Raw genomic sequence first — 27,008 nt, 5'->3', positions numbered from 1 at the left:
CAAATTCTAATGTTATTTATTGAGGTCTGTGTTCACTAAGACTCACTTCTCAGATAGTTCCTTACTGTTATGTTAATTGCTGCAAAGTTTAAAAGAATTATTGAAACACTGTAAGTTTCTTTCTAAAGCTTAATTTTTAGTAATCTGTTTTTGGATGAAGATTGGACACTCCGTGATCTACAACAGGAAGTTAACGCCAGGTATGGTCACTTAAACTTAAAGGCTGCCTTATACTGGGGACAGTGACACCATACTAGGGTTGACCAGCCAGAAACTGGGCGGAGGGCCTTGTGGACAACACCAATATACAACTTCCCTAAAAGGTAAGGGCTGGTATAGAAGAGACAGACAAAGTCAGATGAACTGAGATAGGCTGGGCTGCACCTAATGGAAGTTCTTAAATTTTTACTTACGACCTTACTAACACTGCGAGCTGTATTGTTTATGTTGCCTGTTTTACAAAATTGTTTTCCTACATTACCAAATGTGTGACTGAGCCTCTGATAAGGTGACGATATATAGTTCCATATGAGATCAGTGATGGTCATACTGTAACTCCAGATATGGGAAGAAGCATATGAGCATCATCCCTCCTAGCTTTAATCGGACTCGAGAGTATTTTACCACAAATCACCTCCCTCATTCAACTAAAATTTTCTACACTAGTATCAAAAAAGGCCTAACAGAACTATATTTTCTCATTCCTCACTACCCTCACCATAGCATAACTGTATCTAGTCACCACAAGTCACCTCTATAATAAATACAACACCAATAAGCAATAGCCAACCAGTAACAATTACTAATCAAGAACATAACTCTACAACACTGCAGTTCCTACAGCCTCCTCACTAAAAACGCCAGAATCACCTCTGTCATCACTCAGCCCCCTAGTCTGTGAAACTTAAATACAATCTCTACTTTCTCACCTTTTAAAACATAAAATGCCACTGAAAACTCTATCATCAACCCTGAAAGAAACATACCTAAAACAGTCTCTAATATTAGAGACTCACAGGATACTGCTCAGTAGCTGTCATATAACCAAATACAACCAACATCCCCCCAATAAATAATACTGTTAAATCCAAAAATGAGCCACCAAAATTCAACACAATCCTACAACCACCACCCACAATCATCCCAAGTCCACCATAAATAGGTGAAGGTTTTGAAGAAAACCCCACAAAACAAATTATAAAAATAGAACTTAAATATATGTTATCATTATTCTCACATGGACTCAAACCATGGCCAATGACATGAAAAATCATCGTTATTCAACTATAAGAACACCAATCACCATCATCTGAAAATCATACCCATTAATACAAATTATTAACAATGCATTTATTGCTCTTCCCATCAGACCCATCATGAGGAAATTTCAGTTCCTACAGGACATTTGTTCAGCATTACACACATTAACAGGCTTATTTCTAGCAATCCATTACACGTCAAACACAGTAACCACTTTCTTATCATTAATACTTACCTAGTTAATGTTAGCTGGAGAATGCAATGACAACCCACTCCAGTGTTCTTGCCTGGAGAATCCCAGGGACGGGGGAGCCTGGTGGGCTGCCGTCTATGGGGTCGCACAGAGTCAGACACGACTGAAGCGACTTAGCAGCAGCAGCAGTTAATGTTAGCCAGCCAACACATCGACTACAGGTGAGTTACCTTATATCTACATGGAAATAGAGCCTCCATATTTGTATTTGCCTGTTTCTTCCTGTAGGATCAGGGTTCTATTATGGATCCTATAATTTTTTAGTAACTGCACTTTGTTAGAATCACCTATTTACAGTCATAGCCACAGCATTTATAGGTTATGTCTTACCTTGAGAACAAAATCGTTCTGAGGGGCAACAGTTATTACTAACCTCCTCGCAGCTATTCCATATATCAGCATAAGTCTCATTGAAAGCGTCTGAGCTGGCTTTTCAGAAGATAAAGCGACTCTTAGAATAAAACGAAATGTGAAGAATTGTCTCTTGTTCATTACTGCAGCACTCACAGCTGTCCACTTACTATTCCTTCACAACACAGGATCTAAAAACCCCACAGGAATCTCATCTGACACAAAATCCCCCTTCACCCCTACTATACAATCAAAGACATCTCAAGTGCCTTAATTGGAGTTCTAATGCTACTAATGTTGGTGCTTGACTTACTAGGAGACCCCGATAACTACACACCCTATCAAGCCAGAGGGGGACTTAGTATTTGCACCACAGTCCTGCTTTCAGTCCCCAGTAAACTAGCAGGGGTGTGGGCCCTAATCCTTTCAGACTTAGTTCCAGCACTCTTCCCAGTGCTCCATACATCTAAGGAACAAAGCGTAACATTTCATCCTCTCAGCCAAAGCCTGTTTTTGAGTACTAGTAGCAGACCTCTTAACACTAACATGAATTCGAGAACAACTCATAGACACCCCTTCATTATTGTCAGACAGCTAGCATCTATTTTATATTTCTACTTCTAACGCCAATAACTAACATCACTGAAAAATAATTTCCTAAAATGAGAAATCTTTGCAGTGTGTCTATTATCCTGGTCTTGTAAACCAGCAAAGGAGAATAACCCATTTCTCTGGGAAGTTCCACCTCCACCATCAGTACCCAAAGCTGAAATTCTACCTACAGTATACCCTGATATTTCATTATGGGACATTTACAACATTATTCAGTACCTGTGAGTATTAATAAAACCTCTTTTTACCATTAACTATGTACTGTGCATATATTCACTAGGACATGAATATGTACATACATCATGTATATACGTGTTATAACATGCATTATTTACCCCATGTTTATAAGCATGTACATTATCTTATTGACAGTACGTAGCACATATTACGAGCCATTTTTAGCACATTAAATCAATTTTAGTCAGCACAAACATCGATTGCAAGCTTAATCAGCAAACTGTGTAAAACCACCAGTCTGCTTGGCAGCTGCCCCTCTTCTCTCTGCAGGCCCGTGACTTGTGGGGGTTTCTGCTAATGAACTTTATCAGACATCTCACCTCACTTCAGGACCATCTCACCTAAAACTGCCCACCTCTTTCCACTTAAATAAGACATCTTGATGGACTAATCAGTGCATGCTCACATACAACTGTGATTTCAATTTTTTAAGGGATGCTGTGACTCAGTTGTGGCCTTAACACAGTCAAATAAATTGTAGCTGGACTTTAATTGAATATTATTTACCAATATGATCAATCAAAAGGTGTCTTTCAGTCAACGAGTTCAGGACATAAGGAAATGTACACACACCACATGTACACGGATCGAACAAGTACATGGCCTATTTAACAACCCCCCTTAACCACCCCCAATGCTAAATCCCATGCTCTAAGTAACCCTGCCAAAACAAGGCAAAAACATGTAAATACATAGACTTAGCTGTCTACTCAGTAAACATGAGTAACTTAATGCTCAAAATTAGGCCTAGAAAATAAACCCCAATCATACCAATAAACTACCTAGATGTTTCCCATCTATATAGACAGACATTTCCCTAGATCTATTGACCACTGTCATGAAAATTTTATCAACAAATCCAACAGAAACCACATAAAACAACTACATGTATATGTTATTTCACTATGTAAAAACAGCTTGTTAATGTAGCTTAAAATCTAAAGGAAGGCACTGAAAATGCCCAGATGCATTTGCCAACTCCATGAACACATAGGTTTGCTTCCAGGCTTTCTCTTAACTTTTAATAAAATTATACATGCAAGCATCTGTGCCCCAGTGAGAATCTAAATCACCAAGATTAAGGGGAGCAGGCATTAAGCGCAACATTAGTAGTGCATAACTTAGACTTGCTTAACCACACCCCCACAAGAAACAGCAATGATAAAAAGTAAGCCATAAACAAAAGTACAACTAAGTTATGTTAAGTAGGGTTGGTAAATTCCGTGCCAGCCGCTTCAGTCATATAGTTAACTCAAATTAACAGTGATATAAAATAAAGTTAAATTTTAACTAAGCCATAAAAAGTCATAAATAAAAACAGACTATAAAGGCAAGTTTTGTATTTCCTGACTACACAATGGGATTAGATACTCTATGCTTAGTTCTAAACTCAAATAATTACAAGATGAAATTATTCACTAGAGTACTGCTAGCAACAGCTTAAAACTCAGAGGACTTGCTGGTCCTCTAGAGGAGCCTGTTCTATAATCGATAAACCTCAGCAACCCTTGCTAACTAAGCCTATATACTACCCTCTTCAGCAAACCCTAAAAAGGAATAAAATTAAGCCTAATTATCATACATAAAAACGTTAGAACAAGATGTAACCTATGGGGTGGGAAGATATGAGCTACATTTTCTATTTCTCCATTACACAAAAAAGTTTTTATGAAAAGTTAAAAACCAAAGAATTTAGTAGTAAATTAAGAAAGTACTTAACTGAGTAAGGCCATGAAGCATGAACATACCACCCATCACTCTCCTTAAGTGTTATAAGAACTTCCTATAGTCTATTAGTAAATACTAATAACAAGAGAGGAGACAAGTCATAGGAAGGGAAGCATACAGGAAAGTGTGCTTAGATAAATCAAAGCACAGCTCAAATACAGCTCCTAGTTTATACCTAGGAGATCTCATAATTTATGACTAGGTTGAACTAAATCTAGCCCAACACCCCTTCTCCATATCTACTAATATGAGGAGACTAAATGTTGAAGGAATGTTTTATTTAAAGTATGGGAGATAGAAAGTTAAAATATCTTCTGGTGCTATAGAGAGAGTACCATAAGGGAATGACGAAAGAAGCCTTACAGGAACAAAAAGTGAAGTTTACCCTTTGTACCTTTGCATAATTATTTAACTAGCAAACATTTAACAAAGAGAGGTTAAATATCCTGAAACCAGATGAGCTACTTATTAACAGTTTATTAGAACAAACTCATCTATGTAGCAACATAGTGAGGAGATTTGTAAGTAGAGGTGACAAGCCTAACAAGCTTACTGATAGCTGGTTGTCTAGGAAAAGAATCTCAGTTCAACTTTAAAAATTACCAAAAAAAAAAAAAAAAGAAAAAAAGAAATGTATTTTTAAATGTTAATCTAAAAAGGTACAGCTTTTTAGAAATGGATACAGTAAAGACAAACACCACCACAGCTGGCTTAAAATCAGCCACCAATTAAGAAAGCATTCAAGCTCAATAACAACTTTACCTTAATACCAGTAACAAGCAAATCAACTCCTGGATTCATACTGGACTAATCTGTTGGCCAACAGAGGTAATAATATGAGTAACAAGAAGTATTTTTCCTTTCATAAGTTTATATCAGTAACTAATAAAATACTGATATTAACAATATATAAATATAACTCAACATTAAATTATTCACGGTGTGTGTGTGTTAAAGTCGCTCAGTTGTGTCCGACTCTTTCTGACCCCGTGGACTGGGGCCTGCCAGGCTCTTCTATCTGTGGGATTCTCTGGGCAAGAATACTGGAGTGGATTCCCATTCCCTTCTCCAGGGGATCTCCCCAACTCAGGGATCAAACCTGGGTCTCCCACATTGCAGGCAGACCCTTTGCCATCTGAGCCACTGATTTGGGCTAAATTGTTTACTAACATACTGTTAATCCAAGGAAATGCACTGTTAATCCACAGGCATGCACTCAAGGAAAGGTTTTAAAAAGTCAAAGGAACTCGGCAAACACAAACTCCGCCTGTTTAGCAAAAACATCACCTCTAGTCTAGCTAGTATTAGAGGCACTGCCTGCCCAGGGACAACTGTTAAACAGCCACAGTTTCCTGACCATGCAAAGGTAGTATAATCTTTGTTTTCTACATAAGACCTTGAATGAACGGCCACTCGAGGGTTTTACTGTCTCTTAGTGAAACTGACCTTCCCAGGAGGAGGCAGGAATAACAGAATAAGATCCTGTGGAGCTTAATTAACCCCCCAAAACCTAATTAAACCACCAAGGATAACAAAATTTTATATGGGTTGATAATTTTGATTAGAGTGACCTCAGAAAACAAAATCTTCTGAGCGATGACAGTCTAGACTTGCCAGTCAAAACATTATCACTTACTGATCAAAAAAATTGGTCAATGGAACACGTTACCCTAGGGATCACAGCACAGTCCTGTGCTAGAGTTCATAAAAACATCAGAATTTACAACCTTGATACTGGCTCAGGACACTCCAATGGTGTAAGGGCTATAAAAGGTAAAAAGTCCTAAGTGATCTGAGTTCAGACTGGAGTAATCCAAGTTGGTATCTATCTTGTATATATTTCTTCAAGTATGAAAGCACAGAGAAATAAAGGCCCACTTTAGAAAGCACCTTAAAATCAATTAATATATAATCCTAATTTAATTAATACATAAAAAATAATACCTGAAACCAGGGTTTGTTAAGGTAGCAGGGCTTAATTGCATAAAATTTAAACGTTTATAACTAGAAGTTCAAATCCTCTAACAAAATGTTTATAATTAGTATCTTAATACTTATCCCCATTCCTCTAGCTGTAACATTCCTAACATTAAATGGATGAAAATTTTTAGGTTATATTTAACTTCAAAAAGGGCCAAATATTGTAGGACCAGGTGGCCTATTACAGGCCTCTGCTGTTGCAGTCAAATTATTTACTAAAGAACCGCAACAACCAGCTACATCCTGAATTTCCACATTTAACACTGCACCAATCCTAGTCCTAACCATATGAATTCCCCAACCCAGACCCCTTATTAATATGTATCTAGGAGGAGTATTTGTGTTCGCAATTAACAATATCAAGCCTAGCTGGACGCTGTATACTCCATTTTATGATCTGATGGGATTCCAACTCTAAATATGCATTAATCGGAGAAGCCCTGTGAGCAAGAGCACAATTTCAGAAGAAGTAACACTAGCAGTTATTCTTTTATCAGTCCTCTTAAGAAATGAGTCTTTTACCCTTTCTCAGCCTTCATCACAGCACAAAAGTATCTACAAAAAAATTTCCCATCATGACTCTTAGCTGTAATATGATTTCTTTCCACTCTTACACGAAGCCTCATTCAACTTGATAGGAAAATCTGAACTTGTATCAAGCTTCAGTGTAGAATATGCAGCAGGCCCATTTGCCACATTTTCCTCAGCAAAATACACCAACATTATCATCAACAATATGAGACATTTTCTCAGTCATCCTATTTCTGGGATTGTTCCATAACCCCTACTTACCAGACTTGTACACAACCAACTTTATTACCAAAACACTTTATTACTAACAACTGCTTTCCTATGAATTCAAGCATCCTGCCCTCGATTCCAATATGATCAACTAATCCATTTACTGTGGAAAAACTTCCTACTGTCAGTGCTAGCCCTATGCATAGGATACGTCTCAGTCCCTATTATAACAACATCAAGCATCACAAATGTAAGATATATGTCTGAAAAGAGTTACTTTGATAGAGTACATAATAGAGGTTTAAACCATTTTATTTCTAGAATCACAGGAATTGAACCTACCCTTAAAAATTCAAAATTCTCTGTGTTACCACATTACACTATATTCTATAGTAAGGTGAGCTACCAGGCCCACCCATACCCTGAAAATGGTTTATATCCTTCCTGTACTAATAAAATCCCATCATCTTTCTCATTACCCTAACAACCATTATCTCAGGAAGCACAACTGTAATAATCAGCTCCCACTGACTACTTACCTGACTTGATTTTGAAGTAAATAATACTAGGACTTCCCTGGTGGCTCAGACGTAAAGTTTCTGCCTACAGTGCGGGAGACCTGGGTTCGATCCCTGGGTCGGGAAGATCCTTTGGAGAAGGAAATGGCAACCCACTCCAGTACTCTTGCCTGGAAAATCCCTTGGACAGAGGAGCGTAGTAGGCTACAGTCCATGGGGTTGCAAAGAGTTGGACACGACTGAGCGACTTCACTTCACTTCATTCCCACTATAATAATAAAAAAAGTAACCCATGAGCTATAGAAGCATCCACTAAATGTTTTCTAACCCAAGTCACTACATCAATATTACTTATAATAGCCATTATCACTAACTTTACTGTGATTAATGAACTATTATAATAATCTGCACTCCAACAGCATCTAGAGTAAAAACAATAGCTCTAACCATAAAACTAGGACCATCTCTTAGGGAGTTTGGGATTGACATGTACACTCTGCTATATTTTAAATGGCTAACCTACAACAAGGACCTACTGTGTAGCACCTGGAACTCTGCTCAATGTTATGGGGCAGCCTGGATGGGAGAGGAGTTTGGGAGAGAATGGATACCTGTCTATGTATGGCTGAGTCCTTTTGCTGTTCACCTGGAACTATTACAACACTGTTAATCGGCTGTACTCCAACAGAAAAGGGAAAGTTTGTTGTTGTTGTTTTTTTAAGAGGGATGTATATTAGCAAAAGAAGGACTGCTGAACCATTTCACACGAGTTAGAATGGCTCTCACCAAAAAGACAAGAGGTAAGTAGTGGGGAGGCTGCACAGCAAAGGGAACCCTCTTGCACTGTTGACAAGACTGTAAACTGATGCAGCCACTATGGAAACCAGGATGGAGGTTCCTCAGTTATAAAGAGAACGACCCTATACATGACCCAACAATCCCATTTCTGGGTCTGCATCTGAAAGACGACAGGGCGATCTCAAAGAGATCCCTGTGTTCCTGTGGTCACTGCTGCACCACTCACGAGAGCCAAGGGACAGAACCCCCGAAAGGCCCCCTGTGGAGTAATGGACAAAGAAACTGTGGTGTGTACATATACCCAGTGAAGTGGCATTCCGTCATCAGAAAGAGGGCATCCTGCCATTGGTGACAATGTGGATGGATCTTGAGGGCACTGTGATAAGTGAAAGAAATCAGAGAAAGACAAATACTGTATATCACACCTACATGGAATCTAAGAAAGTTGAACTCACAGAAACAGAGTATAATAGTGGCTGCCAGCAGATACAGGGTGAGAGAATATGAGGAGATGCTGGTCAAAGGCTACAAACTCCCAGTTTAAGATGGGTAAGTTCTGGGGATGTAACATACAGCAGGGTGACTACAGGTGACAAGACTGTTACTAACAGAGTTAGTTACTAACAGAGTAAATCTTAAATGCTCTTGATGCACGCATGCGCACGCACAGAAGCACACACAAAAGGTAATTATGTGAGGTGATGTGTTAGCTAACGTCAGTGTGATAATCATTTTCTAGTGTACATCATGTTGTACACCTTAAACTTATAGCTTATGTGTCAGTTACCTATAAAGAAAGCTGCAAATAGGAAAATAAAAACTAAGACTGTCTCCATTCCACTTCTGAGTACCTGAAGTTACGTACAGTATCTCATGAACAGCAGGCTTAATCTTACCAGCATGACAAAAACTTGCATCCTTGTCAGTATTACTCCAAATCTCACCTTGTATCAGCCTAAACCTAGTACTATCCATATCTATACTATTTATTGTAACTGGAGGATGAGGAGGACTAAACCAAACCCAACTATGAAAAAGTACAGCTTACTCATCAATTGCTCACGTAGGTTAAGACCCATTATATTGCATAAGCCAACTGTAACAATCCTAAACCTATACTTTATAATAACACTTACCATATTCATACTATTCATTTACAGCTCAGTCACCACCACACTATCACACACATAAAACAAAATACCCATTATTACAGCCTCCATTCTCATCACACCATTATCAATAGGTCTTCCACCACTATCAGGATTTATGCCAAAATGAATAATCATTCAAGAAATAACAAGAAAATAACAGTATTATTTTACCCACACTAATAGCTATCACAGTTATTCAACCTTGCTTCTACACACAACTCACATATTCTGCAGCACTAACTATATTTCCCTCCATAAATAATATAAAAATAAAATGACAACTTGATTTTATAAAACAACTTTCTTACCGACAGTAATCATATTGTCCACAATAATCTTACCTCTTACACCAATCCTTTCAGTAATGGACTAGGAATTGAAGTTATACAAGCCAAGAGCCTTCAAAGCCCTAAGCAAGTATTTACTTAATTGCTGCTAAATGAAGACTGCAAGATTCTATCCTACATCAGTTGAATGCAAATCAAACACTTTAATTAAGCTAAATCCTCACTGGATTGGTGGGATTACATTTCCCACAAAACTTTCAGTTAATAAGTAAATACCCTAGTCAACTGGCTGCAATCTACTTCTCCCTATTTCTCCTGCTGCCAGGAAAGAAAAAAAAGGTGGGGGTGCAGGAGAAGCACCAACAGAATTGAAGGTGTACTTTTTGAATCTGCAGTTCAGTAAGCAAAATTCAACACAGGACTAGGCAAAAAGAGGACGCCACCCCATCTTTAGATATACAGTCTAATGCTTACTCAGCCATTTTATCTTGTATTCATAAACCACTGACTATTCTAAATTGGCCATAAAAATACTGGTAAGTTATACTTACTATCTGATGCTTGGGACTTGTTAATTTGTGCTGAATTAGTCCACCCTGGAACACTGCTTGGAGATGATCAGATTTACAGTGCAGTTTTAACAGCCCAGACATTTGTAATAATTTTCTTTATAGTTATGTGTATTGTAATTGGAGGCTTTGGGAACTGACTAGTGCCACTAACGACTGGGGCACCCGACATAGCCCTTCCCTGTGGAGATAATGTAAGCTTCCGATTACTTCCACCCTCCTTCCTACCTCTACTTGCATCGTCATCAATAATTGAAGCCAATGCTGGTACAGGCTCAACTGTATATCCACCCTTAGCCGGAAACGTGGCTCACACTGGAGCTTCAGTAGACCTACCATCTTGTCCCTACATCTAGCGGGTATTTCCTCAATTTTAGGTACTTTTAATTTTACTACCATTATAAAACCACCCCCTATATTCCACCATTACTTTGTGTGACCAGTTTTAATTGCAGCTATATCGTTGCTATGGTTATTGTTTAGTCACTAAGTCGTGTCCGACTCTCTGCAGTCCCATGAACTGCAGTGCACCAGGCTTCCCTGTCCTTCACTATGTCCCGGAGTTCACTCAAACTCATGTCCATTGAGTTGGTGATGCTATCCAACCATCTCATTGCTGCTATTAGCGTTACTTGTATTAGCAGCTGGGATTACCATGCTATTAACAGACCAAACCCTAAACACAACTTTTGTTTCACCAGGCAGGAGGGGGTGATCCAGTCTTGTATCAACACCTATTCTGATTCTTCGGACACCCTGAAGTCTATATTCTGATTTTACCTGCATTTGGAATAATCTTGCATATTGTATTATTCAGGAAAGAACAGCCTTTGGGATATGTTGGTATAGCATGAGCCATAATATCAATTGGATTCTTAGGAGTCACTGTATGAGCTCACCATATGTTCCAGCAGTATAGATGTTGACACACAAGTATATTTACATCAGCCACTATAATTATTGCTGTTCCCACTGGAGTAAAAGTATGTAGTTGACTAGCAACCCTTCAGGGAGGTAATATCAAATGATCTCCTGCAATACTAATGAGCCCTAGGCTTCATTTGTCTTTTCACAATAGGTGGATTAACAGGCGCTGTCCTAGCTAACTCATCACTACACGCTGTCCTCCACGAAAACGTAGTTGTACACTTCCACTATGTATTCTCTATCGCAGCAGTTATTTGCTATTATGGGAGATTTTGTTTATTGAGTCTCACTGTTCTCAGGATATACACTCAACATGAAGCAAAACTTTACTTTTTGTAATGATATTTGTAGGGGTAAATATAACCCTCTTCCCACAACATTTCCTAGTCTACCTGGAATCCCATGACGATATTCTGACAACTCAGATGCATACAGAACGTCAAATATCAACAGCAGTAATATTAGTAATTTTCATAATTTCAGAGGCATTCACATAAAATGAGAAGTCTCAACGGCAGAGGTAACATACCTCTTGGGAGAATGTGGGAGGGGCCGAAAGAGGGAGGAAACATCAACCTCCACGAATCTTCCATGCTGTAATCCACTCTGGCTGAGAGATGTGCGCGTCACCAGCAAGAACCACGAGTCAGATTATCAGCCAAGCAAGACGACCAGCCAGAGGCAACCCAGACACTAACTCCTTACCTTGAAACCTGAGACCGTGAGCCATGTAGTCCTGGCTGCTCTTCAACCCAGGGGCCCCTTCCCAATAAAGTCTTCTGCTGTGTCAGCCTGTTTGTCCCCTCTGACAACTCATTTCCGAGAGCCTGCTTTGGGGCCTTGGAAGGCCCTGCGACGCCTGCACCAAAGCCTCCTCACAGCACTGCAGTCTCCCGGGCCAACAGATTTGTTCTTCAAACACAAACGCCTGCCCCCAGGGCCTCTGCTTGCATTCTTCCTGCCTAACAGGCCCCACGCCACCGATCTCTAGTTTAACACCCTGATTACTCCTTCACTGTACTTAAAGCTGAGCATGTTACTTCATTTCCGTCCACTGTCTCCACTAGAGCGTAACCTCTCTAAGAAAGCCTCCCTTGTTAGCGCTTCTCACCATGTAGCTTGGAACAGAGGGGTGTGAGGACTGCGTGCTGAGTGAATGAGTAAGATTTCAGCCAGAAACCAAATGGAAAATGCTGAGATGGAAGCTGATTCTGTGGCCCAGCATCAACTGCCCTTTCTCCAGGCCCCTGGGCCCCGACCGTGTCCAGGACAAGTCCATCCCCGTCCATTTGGCAGGAGGAGCAGCACCAGCCCTTGCGGAGACTCACCTCGGGCAAGTCTTATGTGTGGTGTCTGGTCCTCACACCAGCCTTCCATGCAGGAACTGTGTATCCCCATTTTGCAGATGGGAAAACTGAGGCTCACAGAGCTGACATGAATGGCATAGTTCTGCTTTGAACCAGAAACCTGGAGCCACAGCCTGTGCTAGGTACCTCAACAGGGAGGCTGTGCTGTCCACAGACCATCTCTCCCAAAGTCATGGATGAGCACACCCACCTGTGAACTTCCAGAGCCACTCCAGGCCAATCCAGGCCTTCCTCAGGGGCTTCTGTGCAGAGTGGAGGGTGATGGGGCGGGTGCATGCCTGCTGGATATATATCTCCAGGTGGTCTTGGAGGTTCTGGCCAACTCCTGAAACCAGAGGGAATGGTTAGGAAAACATCTCCCAAAGGGGCTTGCTTGGCTGGCCTCTCAACATCCCCCTGGTTTTGAAAACTCTCTTCATTCATCCACTTATCTGCCAGGCCAGCTCCTGCTCACTCCCAGTAACCCCATTCCCGCACTCCCAGCTGCATCTGGCCCTCTTGGATGCTGCTAGAGCTGCCTGCCCCTGCCCCTCGCTCCCCGGGTACCACCTGTAACCACATAGGTGCCTTCCTGCTAAGCAGTCCTCCCCCCAGGCCTGCAGCTGGCACTGCTCAGTGAGCTGCCCCTGGCTGGGGAAGGAGGGAAGTGCCATGCTGAGCCCATCCAAGCTCAAGGGGACACTGGGCAGTTCACTGCCATGGACCAGCGCTTTCACAGGCCTCTTAAAATTAAGCCTCCAGCCCTCTGGGAGCTTGTAAGAGAGGGCAAGAGGGACTGGGCCAGGCCCCCAAAAGCATCAGAAGTGGAAGAAATATTAGGCCTGGGAGAACCATCTTAATATGAAAAGCATGTCAGGATGGCTGGTGAGTCTTGAGGATAGAAAACACAAAGGCCTGGACCCTCTCCCCAAAGGGCCACCCTGCTGGCCCACCTGAGCCTGGCCCCGTGGGCTTTTCTGGCAGATGCTCCCTGCTAGAGGGGCTTAGCTGCTGAGAGGGGCAGGACGGCCGGGGACGGGAGGAAGGCAACACGGAGACTTGAGGTTTCCCTGTGGGGATGTTCCAGTGAGAATGGGGGGCTTCAGGCTCGTGGGAAGAAACTGACAGCTCTAAGGAGCCCTGACTCCTGTCCCCTCCCCACTCCATGCTAAGAAAATATAATAAGCAGTTTAATGTAGCAGAGACACCTCTGGGGCGCAATGGGGAAGGGGGCTCACCAGGAAGGTGGCACACCACCGGGATGCCCAGTTTCCTGAGGTCGTCTGCATTGCCCACGCCCGACAGCATGAGCAGCTGTGGAGAGTTGATGGCACCTCCACTCAGAATCACCTCCTTGCTGGCATAAGCCTGGAAGAGGCAGGGGGCCACGCAGGTCATGCTTCCCTTCCAGGAGAGCCCATCAGCACCCTGAGAAGGTGGCCTTGGCATGACCACTTAGGGATCCTGCTCAAGGCCCAGGGGGAGGAAGCGGATGCTCAAGGCTCCACTAGCGGAAGGGTAGGTACAGGGTGCAGGGTGGGTGTGAGCATAAATATTCCGATATTTTCTGCCACAGCCAGAAAGTAATGATCCTGAAATAAGGACTGTAGTGCTTAAATGAGATAAAGGAAGCAAGCATCCAAACGAGCAGTTTAAATAAAGCCTGTGGTGAGCCAGATCTTTGCATGGGATGCAGGACAATCCTTACACGCTGCTAAGTGGAAAACAGCACAGTGCAGAGATATGGAGTGTGATCACAGATACGGTTTTTACCTGAGCTGAAAGTTGCTCAGTCATCTCCGACTCTTTGGACCCCATGGACTGTACCCCACCAGGCTCTTCTGTCCATGGGACTTCTAGGCCAAAAATACTGGGGTCGGTTGCCTTTTCCTACTCTAGGGGATCTTCCTGACCCAGGGATTGAACCCAGGTCTCCTGCATTGCAGGCAGGTTCTTTACCATCTGAGCCACCAGGGAAGCCCAATATGGTTTTTAAAGCCTCTAACATAAACCTATCAATTTCTGGACAAGTGTGGAAGGCAGTAGCATACTGAGGTTTAGGAGGGTGCTCATGCCAGAAAAATGACCAGCCAGTGGCCAGACTGGGGCTCCCTCCCTTCTGCCAGGCCACTGCCTCCTGCCAGGCCTGGGGACAGTCTTTCAGGCTGTTGCTACCAGCTGCTCACTCCTTATCACCATGCTGACAGAGACAAGAACATGACTCCTGCCCACCCACACTGCCTGTGACCTCGGGGTCATTGCGGAGTGAGCTGCTCAGGCCTGGTGGTAATACTTCACTCACCCTGTGGCTCTCGCCGTTCTTGATGTACTCCACACCCACTGCACGGGGGCCTTCAAACAGAACCCTAGTCACAAACGTCTGGGTCTCGGCTGTGAGGTTGGGGCGGCTCAGTGCTGGGTGCAGGTACGCGCAGGCCGTGCTCCAGCGCTTGCCTGCAGGACAGAGCAAGGAGATCAGTCAAGCCCACGCCCGTTCCCTGGGTACCTGTCACACAGGAGGAGGTAGGTGAGGTCAGGAGTAAGAGGGAGTTTGCCTTTCCCGTGACTCTGCAAGCTCTGTCTTCAAAGGAAGACTGAGACCCAGATGCCCTGTGCAACTGAAATCCACATCGACCTGGGGTCCCTGGATGCAGGTGGGCAGACATCCCTCATCCTTGAGAGGATGACAGAGGCCAGGAGGGGTTGATGACAGCCCTGGGTCCAACCTGGCTGTGCCTCCACCCTGCTGCCAGCAAGGCTGGTCACCGCTCTGTGCCTCATATGCCCATGTGTAAGGCTCTGAAACCGGAGGCTATGTGCCTGGTGAGCTCTCCATTATCCACATCAAATGGGACCAGAGGATGCCCAAGGTGTCGCCACCTCCGGGTCAATTCTCACTGGCTTTGGGTGGTATCCTGTGGGCTCTCGCCAGTGCAATCTCTCACATCGTCTCCACCTCAAACCAGCCCTAGTCTGTCCACACTTACTGACCCTGACCGGGGGCCGGAGCAGGGGGCTGGAGGGGTGCGGCTGTGATAGAACAGCTTTTCTTTTTTAAAGGAGGAACCTGGGAGACAGGGAATTAGGAGGCTCGCACCTACCTTCGTGGATGGTCATGTCCATCCAGCCGAAGCCCTCCTGCTGGAAGCCGTTCATGTCCTCGGTGAGGGGGTAGCCGGCCTGCTGTGCCGCCTCCAGGAACGCGTGGTGCAGCGGGTGGCCGCTCTTGCCCCGGGACACGCGCAGGGGCCCGTCGCCGCCGCGGTACCTGCCGGCGCCCAGCTCGTGCGCCTGCGCCCTGCGGAAGTAGGGCAGGCAGTGCGCGTAGTCCCAGCCCGCGGCGCCCTGGCGCCGCCAGCGCTCGTAGTCCTCCGCGTGCCCGCGCACGTAGACCATGGCATTGAGCGACGACGAGCCGCCCCAGACGCGGCCCCGCGGCCAGTACAGCACGCGGCCGTCCAGGCCCGCCTGCGGCTCGGTGTGGTAGCACCAGTTGTACGTGTCGTCACACAGGTTGGCCACAAGGGCCGCGGGCATGTGTATCTTCCAGCGGAGCCGCTTGCTCCCCGCGTACATGTCCTTGGGCCCGGCCTCCAGCAGCAGCACGCGCTGCTCGGGGTCCTCCGTGAGCCGGCCCGCCAGCACGCAGCCGGCGGAGCCCGCACCCACCACCACGTGGCTGTAGTCGCCGCGGCTCCGGGGGCGCTTGCTGGCCAGAGCGCGGAGGCCCCGGGGGCCCTGCGCCCCCAGGGCTCCCCATCGGCCCAGGCATCCTCCCCGCCAGGCTCGCAGGACGCACCACATGCTTCCAAGCCCAAGTTCTCTTACTTCCACCGAGGGAAATGTGATGATTCACTTGCCCTAAAAGTAGAAAAAGAGCGTTTGCAAAGTTTAACTGAGCATGCGTGGTACAGAATCGATGCCCGCCTGGCGCTGGGTGCGGCAGGCCTGGGTGGCACGTTCCTGGGGAACCAGGAGGAGCAAACACAAGCAGGAATATCAGTCCTGCGGGATCAGTGCCCGAAGCGACAAGCCCAGGGCTGGGTGCACAGGAGGCTCCTCCCCACCTGCGGGGCGTAGGGGGATAGAAAGGCTTCCCTGTGACATCTGTCCATGAACCTGGAGCGAGGGCAGAACTCTACCTGCTGGAAAGCAGGGGCTTGAGGGCCTTCCACGTTTGCCCTGACTCCTCATCCATTCAAGACCCAGAGAAACTTGCTGAGCCCCTACCACCTGCCAGGCAGGCAGCCCTCTCTAGGAATACCCAGAGAACAAGACATCTGCCCTCAAAACTGATGGTCTGGGACCAGGGAGACAGACAAGACTTATGTAAACAACCAAAGTAAGGTCAAGGTGAGAGGCTAGAGACTATAAGCTTACAGCCTTTGACCTGAGGGCACCAGAGTGCAGGAGAAGGGTTTGCAGCCACAATCTTCAAAGATCACCGTGTCCAGTGCCAGAGTTTTAACAAATGTCAGTAATTTCTGGAAGGTCCTTTCCCAACAATGTTCATACCAATTCCAGCATGCTCAATGCACACGGGGAGAAGAGCCACGATATCCATCAGGACCTGAGCTGACACAGGACCTCTGAGAAGCTCAGGCACACAAGGCCTGCCCAAGACTGAGGCTGCAATCAGAGAACTGAGAAACCTCAAGAAAACCCTGATAGATTCCCCCTGCCTCTTCTAAAATCCTGCACCAAGTCACCAGCAGCCTATTGCAGGAAGCAGGCTAAGAAGAGAGTGGAAAGATTCCAAATCCCCCACCCCCACTCCCTTCCTGCAAGCACAGGAAAGAGACCAGCAAGGCCTCCTAAAAACTAAATCTGAAGCAGGAATTCTGAGATCCTTCCAGCATTCCAGGCCTCATGCTAGCACAAGGCAGAAGCGGCCCACTGCTCAACTCCCAACTGGGCTGACTTCAACACTCCACACTAATGACCTGACAGAATAAAAGGCATGCCCTTTGCTAGGTATAGACACCGTTCACCCTCCAGTCCCTATTATTCTGTTACATACAAGGTCATGCATGCATAAGAAAGGTCATGCATATTCATTATAAAGAGCAAAGTAGTGAACAGAACCAGATCCAGGGGGTGAGCCATCCAGATGTTAGAACTATCAAAGACTTCAAAGTAACAAAGTTTAAAGTTTTGAAAGATTTCCTTGAAAAGGTGGACATGTTGAATAGACGGGCAATTTCAGCAAAAAGTTGACAATAAAAAAAGGTACAACTGCCACAAATAATAATAAAAAAATTACCAGAGATAAATAATTTGACTGGAAATGGCAGAGAAACAAATAAGGGAAACTGAACATCAGGTTAGTAAAAATCATCCAATGGAAATACAAACAGAAGAAAGAGTGAGAGAGAGACAGAACGGAACAGCTGAGAGCTACGGGATGAGACCAAACTAGCTAAAGTAAAGACAACTGGAGTCCAGGGAGGAGGAGAGGGATAAAGGGAAAAAGAAGGGGGGGGGGGGGGGGGAGGCGGAGCAGCAGAGGGAGAAGGGGAGAGACGGGGAGGGGGAAGGACAGAGGGCACGCAGCAGAGAAAAGATATCTGAAGAGAGAACTGCTCAGACTGCCCCCAAATTAATACTACAAAAAATATCACAGGTTCAAGAAGCTTAGACCATCCCAAGCAAGATTAATATAACGAGAAACACACCTAAGATATAGTCAAACTGCTGAAATCCCAGCATCAAAGGAGCCAGCCCCCTCCAAAAACATATATACAGAGGAATAAATTTAAGAGTGCCTCCAGCTTCTTATCAGAACACATACAGCCCAGTGGGAGGGGACTCTGGGGGAGAATGGATACATGTATATGGATGGCTGAGTCCCTTCACTGCTCACCTGAAACCATCACAACATCATTAATCAGCTATCCCCCAATACCAAAGGTAAAAAAAAGAACGAAACTCAGATATGATCTTTTGGATGTTTTATACCACCCTGTTGAAAATCACTGAATTAAATACACTCGTGTCATAGCATTAAAAAAAGAAAGAAAGAAACATACAATTCAGGATCAGATCAAGATGGAGAGGGGAAGCAAGAAAATCATGTAACTGAGTAGGATCAAAGGAGAAAAACAGGAAAAGAAAGGAATCGGGACAAACCTGGGCCCCCAGTAGGGAGCTGTGAAACAGGACATTTCTGCCTCACCGGAGGAGTGATCTGCCTAGACAGACGGGGAGCCTCGGGGCCTCAGAGGAGAATGCGGGAACCAGCTTGCGCAGGACAGAGCAGAGAAAGACCTGCAGACACCCTGGATGCCACCACCCAGCACGCCCCAGCCTGAGACATTCGTCCTCTGATGTGGGTGGGGGCGGGGTGCTTCGGCTCCGGCTTCAGAGTCCAGACCTGGAGCAAGGAGTGGGCTTGGCTGTGTGGCGACAGCGTGAGGGGGTAGGGAAGAAGCCTGACCTGCCAGAGTCAAGGGACCACTGCTGGGGGGCATACAAGGTACCGCACAGCTGTACTCGTTTCACATGCCAGCAAGGTAATGCTCAAAATCCTTCAAGCTACGCGAACCGAGAACTTCCAGATGTACAAGCTGGATTTAGAAAAGACAGAGGAACTAGAGATCAAACTGCCAACAGCCATTTGATCATAGATAAAGCAAGAGAATTTCAGAAAAACATCGATTCTGCTTCACTGACTATGCCAAAGGCTTATACTGTGTGGATCACAACAAACTGTGGAACATTCTTAAAGAGATGGAATACCAGACCACCTGACCTGTCTCCTGAGAAACCTGTATGCAGGTCAAGAAGCAAAAGAACTGGACGTGGAACAGCGGGACTGGTTCAAAATTGGGAAAGGAGTACACTGAGGCTGTATATTGTCACCCTGCTTATTTAACTTTATATGCAGAGTACATCATGAGAAATGCTGACCTGGATAAAGCTCAAACTGGAATCAAGATTGCCAGGAGGAATATAAATAGCCTCAGATTTGCAGATGACACCACCCTTATGGCAGAAAGCAAAGAACTAAAGAGCCTCTTGATGAAGGTGAAAGAGGAGAGTGAAAAAGCTGGCTTGAAACTCAACATTCAAAATACAAAGGTCATCGCATCTGGTCCCATCACTTCATGGCACTGATAGGGAATCAATGGAAATAGTGACAGATGTTATATTCTTGGGCTCTAAAATCACTGCGTATGGTGACTGCAGGCATGAAATTAAAAGACGCTTGCCGCTTGGAAGAAAAGCAATGACAAATCTAGACAGCATATTAAAAAGCAGAGGCATTACTTTACCGACACAGGTCTGTCTAGCCAAAGCTATGGTTTTTCCAGTAGTCACAGGTGGATGTGAGAGTTGAACCATAAAGAAGGCTGAACACCAAAGAACTGATGCTTTTGAACTATGGTGTTGGAGAAGACTCTTGAGAGTCCCTTGGACTGCAAGGAGATTAAACCAATCAATCCTAAAGGAAATCAATCCTGAACGTTCATTGGAAGGACTGATGCTGAAGCTGAAGCTCCAATACTCTGGCCACCTGATGCGAAGGTGGTCTTTTCATTAGAAAAGACCCTGATGCTGGGAAAGATTGAAGGCATGAGGAAAAGGCAACGGCAGAGGATGAGGTGATCGGATGGCATCATAGACACGATGGGCAAGAGTTCCAACAAGCTCCGGGAGACGGTGAAGGACAGGGAGACCTGGGGTGCTGCAGTCCATGGGGTCACGAAGAGTTGGACACAAGTGAGCGAGTGAACAGCAACACCACCACGAGGAGAGGGCTGGGACTGCCAAAGAGTTTCTTCCCCCAGGTTCCCACTCTCAGGGAGCAGGGCGCCCCTTTCAGAAGCTCCAGGCATGGGGATAGGCCACCGCTGCCATCTTGGATTCCAGAGGTGGGCATGAACTGCTGCCACCACTGAGGGTCACACAACCAGATGCCCCTGCCTCCCTGGGAGTGCGTGCAGGTCACACAGCTGCACATCCCTTGTCGGGGCTAATGGTCAGCACGTACTGAGGAAAGGACAGCAAGCATCCAAACCAAAGACAATCCTCGTGCCAAAAAAATATAAACCCACACAAGCTATCCAGGGGCACTCCTGCATATAAAAGGCCGTCCAAGACTACAGCAGGCGATTGTTTCTCCCAAACTTAGCGAGTAAGAGAAATACAAGCAAAATGAAGAAACAGAGGAACCACTCCCATTAAAGGACCAAGAGAATTCCCCTGAAGGAATAAACAAGGAAACAGACCTCTTGACTGACAAACACTGAGTTCAAAAAGGAGGTAATGAAAATGCTGAAGGAATTAAGGAAAGCTATTGAAAGAAATGCAGATGACTGTAAAAAAAGAACTAGAAACTATAAGGAGGAGCCAAGAAAAATGAGAAAATTCATTTGCTGAGAGGAAAGCTGAGCTAAGGGAACGAACAGCAGAATGAATAATGCGGATGAAACAATAGTGATCTGTTAGACAGAATAATGGAAATTATCCAATCAGAAAAAAAACAGATTGAAAGTCAAGTGAAAAAAGAAAGAAAGCAATGTATGATAACATAAAGTGTGCCAATCTACACATAATAGGGATTCCAGAAGGAGAAGAAAGGGGCATTGAAAATGTATGTGAATGAATTATGGCTGAAAATTTCCCAAACCTAAAGAAGGACACAGATATTCAGACACAGGAAGCACAAAGTGTCTCAAACACAATGAGCCCAAACAGACCTACACCAAGAGATACGGTAATAAAAAGGGCAAAGAACCCACATGCAAAGCAGGAGACGCAAGAGGTGCGGACTCAATCCATGGGTGGGGAAGATACCCTGGAGCAGGAAATGGCAACCCACTCCAGTATTCCTTCCTGGAAAATTCCATGGACAGAGGAGCCTGATGGGCTAAACAGTCCATGGGGTCCAGAGAGCTGGACACAATGGAGCGACTAAGTGCACACACAAAGATAAAGAGAGGATCCTATTAGGGCACCAACAGACAGACAGAGAGTTAATTACAAGGAAGTCCCTGTAAGGTTATCAGCTGATTTCTCTACAGAAACATTGCAGGCCAGAAGGGAGGGGGAAAATATACTCAAAAGTCTTGAAAGGAAAACATCTGCAGCCTAGAATACTCCACCAAGAAAGATTATCATTTAGAAAAGGAAGACAAATAAACAATTTCTCAGACAAGCAAAAAGTAAAAGAATACAGTAATCCTAAACCTATGTGAAAAGAAATATTGAAAGGTCTTCTCTGAATAGAGAAAAAGCAGGAAGAAACTGGAAATCACAATTCGAAAGTAAATCACTTAAATCAGTCAGTATACAGATTAAAAAAAAAAAGAAAACTGTGAAAGTGATGATAAAAGAACAGCAAAAGGGTAAACATGAGGATGTCAAAACAGACATCAAAATCATAAAACGTGGAGGAGGAGAGTACGAAAATGCGGATTCTTTCTTTTTTAAAGAATGTGTCTCAGCTTACATGACTATCAGTCTACAGTAAGCAGATATAGGAAAAGACTAACATACTTGTAAAACGGTAATCACAAAGCAAAACATACAATAGAGTCACAAAAACCAAAAAGAAGAGACCATAAGCATAAAATAAAAGGAAATCATCAAACCACAAAAAAGAAAAATGAACAAAAAAGAAACATAGAATCAACTGGAAAACAAAGCTTAAAATAGCAATAACTGCATGCTGCTGCTAAGTCGCTTCAGTCATGTCCGACTCGGTGCGACCCCATGGACTGCAGCCAACCAGGCTCTTCCGTCCATGGGATTTTCCAGGCAAGAGTACTGGAGTGGGGTGCCATTGCATATATATCAATAATTACCTTAACTGTCAACAGACTGAATGCTCCACTCAAAAAGACAGAGTGGCAGACTGGATTAAAGAAAAACAAGAGCCTACAATATGCTACCTGTAGAGACCCCCCGCAGGGCAGAAGGCACACAGATTGAAAACGAGGGGATAGAAAAAGATATTTCATGCAAATGGAAATGATTAGAAAGCAGGAGTTGCAATACTCATATCAGACAAAATAAACTTTAAAACAAAGGCCATAAAGAAAAACAAAAAAGGACACTATATAGTCGGTCTTTTCATAGGTGGTGTGGTCACTCACCTAGAGCTAGATATCCGGGAGTGTGAAGTCAAATGGGCCTTAGGAAGCTTTACTATGAACAAAGCTTGTGAAAGCACTGGAATTCCAACTGAGCTCTTTCAAATCCTAAAAGATGCTGCTGTTAAAGTGCTGCACTCAATATGCCAGCAAATTTGGAAAACTCAGCAGTGGTCACAGAAATGGAAATGGTCAGTTTTCATTCCAATACCAGAGAATGTTCAAGCTACTGTATAGCTCATTTCACATGCTAGCAAGGTAATGTTCAAAATCCTTCAAACTAGGCTCCAACAATACGTGAACTGAGAACTTCCAGTCGTACAAGCTGGATTTAGACAAGGTAGAGGAACCAGAGATCAAATTCCAACATCTATTGGATCATAGAAGCAGCAAGAGAATTCCAGGAAAAAACCTCTGCTTCACCGAGTATACTAAAGCCTTGCACTGTGTGGATCACAGCAAACTGCAAAACATTTTTAAAGTGATGGGAATACCAGACCAGCTTACCTGCCTCCTGAGAAACCTGTACACAGGTCAAGAAGCAGCAACTGGAACCAGACATGGAACAACAGACTGGTTCAAAATTGGGAAAGGAGTACGTTGAGGCTGTATATCATCACCCTCCTTATTCAACTTATATGCAGAGTACAGCATGCAAAATGTAGGGCTAGATGAATCAAGCTGGAATCAAGATTGCCAGGAGAAGTACCAATAACTTCAGACATGCAGATGATACCACCCTAAAGGCAGAAAGGAAAGAGAAACTAAAGAGCCTCTTGATGAAGGTAAAAGAGGAGAATGAAAAAACTGGCTTAAAACTCAACATTCAAAATACGGAGATCACGGCATCTGGTCCCATCACTTTATGGCAAATAGATGGGGGAAAAGTAGAAAGAGTGACAGATTTTATTTTCTTGGGCTCCAAGTCACTGCAGATGGTGACGGGAGTCACAAAATCAAAGACCCTTGCTCCTTGGAAGAAAAGCTAGGACAGACCTAGACCGTGTGTTAAAAAGCAGAGACATCACTTTGCCAACGAAGCTCTCTATAGTCAAAGCTATAGTTTTTCCAGTAGTCATGTATGGATATGAGAGTTGGGCCATAAAGAAGGCTGAGCACCAAAGAATTGATGCTTTTGGACTATGGTGCTAGAGAAGGCTCCTGAGAGTCCCTTGAATAGCAAGGATCCTGAAAGAAATCAACCCTGAATATTCATTGGAAGGACTGATATGAAGCTCCAATAATTTGGCCACCTGATGTGAAGAGCTGACTCACTGGAAAAGACCCTGATGCTGGGAAAGACTGACGGCAGGAGGAGAAGGGGACGACAGAGGATGAGATGGTTGGATGGCATCACCGACTCAATGGACAGGAGTTTGAGCAAGCTCCAGGAGGTGGTGAAGGACAGGAAGCCTGGTGTGCTGCAGTCCATAGGGTCGCAAAGAGTCGGACACGACTGAGTGACTGAACGCCACCAACAAATGGAGACGCAGACACAGAGAACAGGCTTGTGGACCAGGAGACGGGGCGGGTGGGAGGGAGAGGGCAGGACGGGGGGAAAGACTAGCATGGAAACATACGTTACTGCATGTGAAACAGATAGCGGTGGGAATTTGCTGTATGACTCAGAGCTCAAACAGGGGCTCTGTGACAACCTAGAGGGGTTGGATGGGGTGGGAGGTTCAAGACGGAGGGGACATATATATACTCGTGGCTGATTCATGTTGATGTATGGCAGAAACCAACAGAATATTGTAAAGCAATTATCCTTCAATTTAAAATAAATAAATTTTTAAAAAGAAAAAAAAAGAGGATTTCACACTCCTCAACATATATGCGCCTAATACAGAAGCACCAAATACATAAATACCAGCAGATATAAAGGGAGAAATTGATGGAATAGAATAATAGTAGGAGACTTTAAAACCCCACTGTCATCAACGGACAGATCTTTTAAACACAAAAATCAATAAGGCAACCGATTCTAAATGATAGAACAGTTAGACTCAACTGATGCTTTCAGGACACTATGAGACAGGCATGGGACCTGGGACCCTTTGCTGCAATGCTGCAAAGTGTGTACCTGGACACACCTCTCCTCAAGCTACAAAACACAAAGACATTATGTGGGACTAAACGGCATGCATGCAAAGCTGGGTACAATTCTGGACCAAAAGATACACACCCAACCACACCCACATCCACCTGCCATTCCTGAAGAGCCAGGAGCCAAAACATGAAAAGGTATTGGGAGCAAAAGCAGGGTCCTGAGCATGGCACCTGCGCTCACCACCACCCGCGCTAAGTCGCTTCAGTCCTGTCCAACTCTGTGCGACCCTCTGGACTGCATGTTGCCCGCCAGACTTCTTAGTCCATGGGATTCTCCAGGCAAGAATACTGGAGTAGGTAGCCATTCCCTTCTCCAGAGGATTTTCGCAACCCATGGATCAAACCCAGGTCTCCTGCATCACAGCCGGGGAAAACCACCTAAGCCACCCCTCCAGCTCGAACCTCTGGACACATCCCTACTCTCACCCTGCATAAGAAACGAGCTTGCCCCTACTCACTCCTGCAGCCTGCACGGGAGCCCCAATAAAGCCGTGTGGGAGTTTACAGTCTGGCCTCTAGTCAATTTCTATTGGGGAAGGCCAAGAACCCTGACTGCCCAACATGGGCAGTTTCCTTCTGGGGAGAGGATTTGGGCATCTCCAGGAACACTGAATGCAGCTTTCTTGTGGGTGACAAGTGGAAATATGAACTTCCTGTTTCAGCAACAAGAAGGCAGCCTTCCTGGCCCCTGGGGGTCTCAGGACCTCATTCAAGGAATGCTTTCCCCTCCCCCTTGTCCTTCTCCCTCTTCTGAAATCTCTCTGCTGCTCCTTTCTCTGTCTTCTCCTCTCTCCTTCCCAGACAGTGAATGTTGGGCAGCTACAGCCTCCCTGCTCTCAGCTTCTGCAACCTGCTCCCTCTGGCCGCCAACAGCTTACCTTGACACCAGCCAAGCAGCGGTAGGAGAGGCTCGCCTCACGCCCTGCAGACGCTGGTGCACCAGGCTCCCCTGAAGGGAGATTTATGAGACTGACACAGGTTTAAACCTTGTATAGTGCACATTACTTTGCCAACAAAGATCCGCCTGGTCAAGGCTATGGTTTTTCCAGTAGTCATGTACGGATGTGAGAGTTGGACTGTGAAGAAAGCTGAGCGCCAAAGCATTGATGCTTTTGAACTGCGGTGTTGGAGAAGACTCTTGAGAGTCCCTTGGACTGCAAGGAGGTCCAAACAGTCCATCCTAAAGGAGATCAGTCCTGGGTATTCTTTGCAAGGACTGATACTAGAGCTGAAACCCCAGTACTTTGGCCACCTCATGCGAAGAGTTGACTCACTGGAAAAGACTCTGATGCTGGGAGGGATTGGGGGCAGGAGGAGAAGGGGATGACACAGGATGAGACGGCGGGATGGCATCACCGACTCGATGGACCTGAGTCTGAGTGAACTCCGGGAGTTGGTGATGGACAGGGAGGCCTGGCGTGCTGTGATTCATGGGGTCGCAAAGAGTCGGACACGACTGAGTGACTGAACTGAGTCCAGTGGCTGGAAGCCCTCCTGTCCCAGCACTCTCAGCTTTACTTTCCTGTTATGTCTTTCTCTTTTTCAGTCTTTCCTGCTCTTCCTCCCTTGATGCATGTAGCTGCACTCGCATCCCCTGAAAACTTCTTTGTCTACTGAAGTTTTTGTCGTTGGTGTCTTTGTTTTATGTACTTTTGTCTGTCCAATTGCTCTTGCAAGTCTGCCAAAATTGTGGGCACGGTGAAGCATTTAAATCTTGAAATACAAACAGAGCCCATATTGCCTGCTCCAGCCATGGGGTCCTTGGTGGGACTTTAAAGAGGAGCTTGCATTTTTCCCGCCTCTGCCTTTAATATGTAACTATTCTGCCTGTGTTCTTAGGAACTGCCTGATTCATCTGAGTTCCCTAGACTAAGAAAAAAGGGTCATTTTATTATAAGCAGGAAAATTATGAGATCTCTCGTTCTGTAAAAATTGGCTTGTCCGGCTAAAGCTTGCAGATTTAGTGAACAGAGATCTATCTTAGGATTCAGGGGCTTCCCAGGTGGCTCAGTGATAAAGAATCTGCCCACCAGTGCAGGAGATG

General features: G+C 44.8%; 2 protein-coding genes across 17 annotated transcripts in view; one reads left to right on the top strand and one right to left on the bottom strand.

Moving 5' to 3' along the window:
• CACNA1D (calcium voltage-gated channel subunit alpha1 D) overlaps positions 1-12,202 on the top strand; it is a 525,137-nt gene extending 512,935 nt beyond the window's left edge. For all 13 annotated transcript variants that reach the window (XM_060402380.1, XM_060402383.1, XM_060402382.1 and 10 more), the window contains one exon: positions 129-12,202. The gene's annotated coding sequence lies outside the window, so the exon portion shown is untranslated. The remainder of the gene's footprint in view (positions 1-128) is intronic.
• CHDH (choline dehydrogenase) overlaps positions 1-27,008 on the bottom strand; it is an 89,191-nt gene that overhangs the window by 7,655 nt on the left and 54,528 nt on the right. For all 4 annotated transcript variants that reach the window (XM_042236072.1, XM_042236074.1, XM_042236075.1 and 1 more), the window contains 4 exons: positions 15,860-16,619; positions 15,061-15,212; positions 13,997-14,126; positions 12,970-13,104 (listed from right to left, as the gene is read on the bottom strand). In XM_042236072.1, the coding sequence (XP_042092006.1) occupies positions 12,970-13,104; positions 13,997-14,126; positions 15,061-15,212; positions 15,860-16,562 (1,120 nt within the window). In that variant the 5' untranslated portion in view covers positions 16,563-16,619. The remainder of the gene's footprint in view (positions 1-12,969; positions 13,105-13,996; positions 14,127-15,060; positions 15,213-15,859; positions 16,620-27,008) is intronic.

Source organism: Ovis aries, chromosome 19, assembly GCF_016772045.2.
Source record: "Ovis aries strain OAR_USU_Benz2616 breed Rambouillet chromosome 19, ARS-UI_Ramb_v3.0, whole genome shotgun sequence".
In the NCBI taxonomy this organism is placed as follows: domain Eukaryota; kingdom Metazoa; phylum Chordata; class Mammalia; order Artiodactyla; family Bovidae; genus Ovis; species Ovis aries.
Note: the sequence above shows the minus strand (reverse complement) of the source record. Positions and strands in the feature narration are given on the sequence as shown.